The 4,942-nt window shown below is 35.4% G+C and overlaps 1 protein-coding gene across 1 annotated transcript; it reads right to left on the bottom strand.

Moving 5' to 3' along the window:
- Positions 1–2,173: 2,173 nt before the first annotated feature.
- LOC113074953 (uncharacterized) lies at positions 2,174–4,236 on the bottom strand. The gene is made up of 3 exons (XM_026247662.1): positions 3,815–4,236; positions 3,578–3,653; positions 2,174–3,353 (listed from the first exon to the last, which is right to left on the bottom strand). The coding sequence occupies exons 1-3, from the start codon at positions 3,992–3,994 to the stop codon at positions 2,914–2,916; spliced, it is 696 nt and encodes a 231-aa protein (XP_026103447.1). The 5' UTR covers positions 3,995–4,236; the 3' UTR covers positions 2,174–2,913.
- Positions 4,237–4,942: the final 706 nt, after the last annotated feature.

The following is a 4,942-nucleotide window of genomic DNA, read 5'->3' as shown; positions in this document are numbered from 1 at the left end:
GTTTATAAAGTGTCATATGTTACAAAAGTATGGTTTACACAGACAATCTGATTTAATAACTGCACAACTAAACAAAAACAAACAAACAGACAGAAAAAAAGATCAACATTTTAAGCATACCCAACTCTTTATTTCCACATTCAGTGTTATGGAAAAGTACCACCATGACAGAAATTAAAAACAACAATTTGAAACCAGAAATGCATCACCTTACTGTAAGAGTAAATAATACTAATAATAAATAAGTACTACGCACCCATTTTGTAAGGAAAGTTGTAAATTAACTAATTACTCTAGCCAATGTTGTCACATCACAGTACAAAAGAACGAAAAACCCGAAGAACCGAAAGATGAACTATTCAATTCTCTGCGTTCTTTTACTGTCAGTGTCTATTGGTTTTAGCGTATGGGTCTGTCACGTGATTAAGGAACGACTCGACCCGAAGACTCATGAGATGAACTAATCAATTCTCTTTCCGGCTCATGCTGCATTGGGTTTAACGTATTGGGCTGTCACGTGATTGAGGAACGAGTCAAAAACCCGATAGACCCGAACTATGAACTAATCAATTCTCTTTCCGGCTCAGACTGCATTGGGTAAGCGTATGGGGCTGTCACGTGATCAAGGAACGAGTCAAAAACCCGATAGACCCGAACTATGAACTAATCAATTCTCTTTCCGGCTCAAGACTGCATTGACTGACAGGTGAATTACTACTACTAGAACAGAACCCATAGAATAATGCGCATGCGCGACTGAACGAATCACTCCCCGAGACGACTCGTTCTTCCCGAGTCACATTAAAGATTCGTTCAAAATGAACGAATCGTTCAAGAACGACACATCACTAGTTTAGAGTTAATTAGTTGATTCAGATGATTAGGTTAATAGCTCGTTTAGAGAACCTTTTCATGATATGCTAATTTTTTGAGATAGGAATTTTGGGTTTTCATGAGCTGTATGCCAAAATCATCAGTATTAAAACAATAAAAGACCTGAAATATTAGAGTTGGTGTGCAATGAATCTAAAATATATGAAAGTTTAGTTTTTATCATTACATTATGGAAAATAATGAACTTTTTCACAATATGCTAATTTTTTGAGAAGGACCTGTATATTGAATATGTCAATGCAGAACATTTATCTGAGACTAATTGTGCAACTGCTTATGTTTTGCGGTTTTCTCATGTAATACAAAACTTTACAATTTAATTACAGATTAGAAATTTAATTATTAGCGTGATGATATAAATTATTTATAGATTGATAAAGTGAATAGTTTTTTATTATTTGGTTTGGTTTAATAAAAGCTGCACTTGAGCTGCAGTTTGTGTCAGACCTGATGATCATGCACTCTAGCATAATTAAATAAAAGATTTAAAGAGCATCTTGAGCTCCAAAGGAAGAACATCTGATCATCTATACAAATAGTCACTCGATGAATTTCAGTCATTTGACTATAAGTGACCTTGTCTCAATCTCAAAACAAATTACAAGTTTTTTTTTCATTGCGCATCTTGTGATTTATACAAATATTTGTATATAGTTGCTATACATTCATTTTACTATTACTGATTTTGGTGAAAATCTAAATATTTTAACAAATGTATTCTTGCCACTGAATCTCAAATGCATTCATGCAATGATTTCACAGTTTTATTGGTATGTGCATTAAGTAATTAATTTCTTTGTTTTGGAATCTTTATGCTGACACTTATCAATCTGCATGTGGTATACAATTTCAATATCACCATATATTGACAGGATGCTTAGGAATTTATTCCACAAACCCAAGTCTGTTGAGTGGTAAAAACCTACTGGAAGCTTGAAAGGTGTCAAACACAGATACCACAATGTTTAAGAATAGGTTCTTTGCCTTGGCGGTGTGCTAGATGAACTGTGGACTTTCACTCCGCATTATCTTTCATGTGCAGAAGTCATTCATATTTACTTTTCCACCCACAGTATGTGGTTAGTATTTTTTTTCTGACACATATAATAAATTTTATCTTTACACTTTTCAGGATCACTGGAAGCAATATGGTTTTATTCTGTAAAACAAAATCACTATTCCAAACAGGTTTTGGCCTGCAAATAGACCACTTACTGCTTTTATTCAATGCTAAACAGCCTGTCAGAACATCTTCAGTGAATAAAAGCAGAGACAAAGATTCTTACTACAAGCTCTTTATTCATTCAGTACAGAGAAAATGCAGCATGTTTCCTGATCCAGTAATCAAGGAGACTGAGAATCACGAGAAAACTACAGCAAGCTAAACTACACTATATACAAGGTGTTTCTTGTATCCTGTATTGTTTTTGCATTTTTGTATATAGGTATAACTTTAAATCATTGTGTATGAAAGTGACTTTATAAATCGCAGCTTTGACACAAATATTTGTAAATAAATCTTTGAATTGCAGATTTATGAGTGAACCACAAAAACATGTTACATTCTGAAATGCAGAGACATTTAGTTTAGCTTAACGTAAAACAGGAAAGGGTTCCAGCTTAGTTCCCACAGATTTTTTTTTTAATCAAATGATGAGCAACTCTTAATGAATAAGTTTGTCAATGCATATTAATAAAGTTTTAACATAAAACACATACATGATTTCACATGCTACCAACATTTTGCTGTCGGAAGAACACTTAATTATTAACTATATTCAAAATCGGCTTCTTTTGTGGATAGTACATGTGTAGTCATGTTATTTAATAACAATTTTAGCATAATAAATGAGAGTTAACCTCTCATTAAACATGAAAATATAAACCAATTAAAGTGGCTAAACATTTGCATATAATTAAGCACACAAATAATAGGTCATTTATCAATTAAACACACCTGCTTAATGCGGTTTAAAAAAAATCTCGAATGTGCAGTAATGCCAGGTAGTAAAATTAATGTTAAAAAGCAGCCAACACTAAAGATGAGACATCCAAATGACTGTTTTTAACCCAGCTGACAAACTTACAACTTTCCTTGTTAATTCTCACCCTCAGATTAGTGCCAGCTTCTAACATGATTGCTCGATTCAACGTGATTGACTGCAGCCAATAATCTCTACAAATCATAGACTCTTTAGCAATTATAATCTCTCTCTCTATTTCATAGTTTCTATGCTGCTGTGTGACATTGACCACTAAAGACAAATGCTCTGTACTAGGCTTACACTGACCATGGGCTATACGGTAAGAGATCCTCAGATTGATCAAGTAGAGGCCCTTTGTGGAGATGTGCAGAACTGTTTGGTTTTCCAGCTTGAAATTCTGCGAGTCATAGCCATCACTCACATCCACCCACTCAATGGGATGTTGTTCGGAACAAGCATCAGTGTGTCTTACAGCTGTTTTAAGAGAGAGAGAAAGTCAAAAGATAAATCCACACTGTAATTTGACCCTATAGGTAACAAAAATGTTCCTACAGTATTTCTGAAGAAACATAGCCTAGCTTTAATAAATGCAGGGGGTCTTATGTATATATTGTGAGGCATTATTACTCTTTTGATAGTAAAATGAAACTTATATATATTAAGTTATTTTTGACTAATTTACCACTTATTGAACCTACGTTCAAGATGAACAGAGTGTCCTAGTGGTGATTCTTCCGTTTTCAAATCCTTTTGATGGGCAGTAGAAAATGCCTCCTGAGATGCAGAGAAAAACAGAGAGAGTTTTCAATTCTTCCCCTTTTAAATATTTGGCTAATTATACAATATTTAATTATTATAGTTAATGAATCTGAATGATAGCGTTTGATAGTGTGACTGTTAAAATCAATGAATGATTCTGTAAGTTTAGATATTACCGTATTATTATGACGGGGATACTGAAGCCACACTAAAGTCGCGAAGAACGTTGCAAGCAGCACCGCAGTGGCTAGGCGCAGTCGTGTCTCCTGACGCTTCATGGTCTGACAGTGCCGCATAAAGACTTGCAGCATCTGTCCCTGCTCCACGCCAAACTCCAACATCTCAGTTTGAGCCATGTGCACGAATAAAGCAACCAATTTGTAAGGCTGTAAGTGACGTTCTTAAATTTATAGTTAAGCTCTTCATATGACGCTGTGCACAGACCGCCCTCTCTCCACACGTCGGGAGACACCGTTGATTATCGCACGTCTGCAGGTCCGGACGCGCTGGATATCCGGCTGCAGCTTAGAAATAAAATTGAGGCAACGCTTCAACCCAGAGGAAAACGCTATTGCTCAGAGTTTCTCTTCCACACTTAAAGACGGCGACTCTCAGTTCGTCATTTGTATAAACTTTGTTCCAGATATTTCCTTTACAAAATATGGAGGCTAGAGAAGAATTCACTATTTTGTTGTAGACTATAAGGGGCCGGAGACTATGCGAAGGTGCATTAAAAATTCGTTCAAAAGTGTGAGTTAATCAATCCAACAGAAAACATTCTAATTATATATATATATATATATATATATATATATATATATATATATATATATATATATATATATATATATATATATACAGTACAGACCAAAAGTTTGGACACACCTTCTCATTCAAAGAGTTTTCTTTATTTTCATGACTATGACAATTGTAGATTCACAATGAAGGCATCAAAACTATGAATTAACACGTGGAATTATATACATAACAAAAAAGTGTGAAACAACTGAAAATATGTAATATTCTAGGTTCTTCAAAGTAGCCACCTTTTACTTTGATTACTGCTTTGCACACTCTTGGCATTCTCTTGATGAGCTTCAAGAGGTAGTCACCTGAAATGGTCTTCAACAGTCTTGAAGGAGTTCCCCAAGAGATGCTTAGCACTTGTTGGCCCTTTTGCCTTCTGTCTGCGGTCCAGCTCACCCCTAAACCATCTCGATTGGGTTCAGGTCTGGTGACTGTGGAGGGCCAGGTCATCTGGCGCAGCACCCCATCACTCTCCTTCTTGGTCAAATAGCCCTTGA

This window comes from Carassius auratus, chromosome 5 (assembly GCF_003368295.1).
Source record: "Carassius auratus strain Wakin chromosome 5, ASM336829v1, whole genome shotgun sequence".
Classification (NCBI taxonomy): Eukaryota; Metazoa; Chordata; class Actinopteri; order Cypriniformes; family Cyprinidae; genus Carassius; species Carassius auratus.
This window is presented reverse-complemented; position numbering and strand designations above follow the sequence as displayed.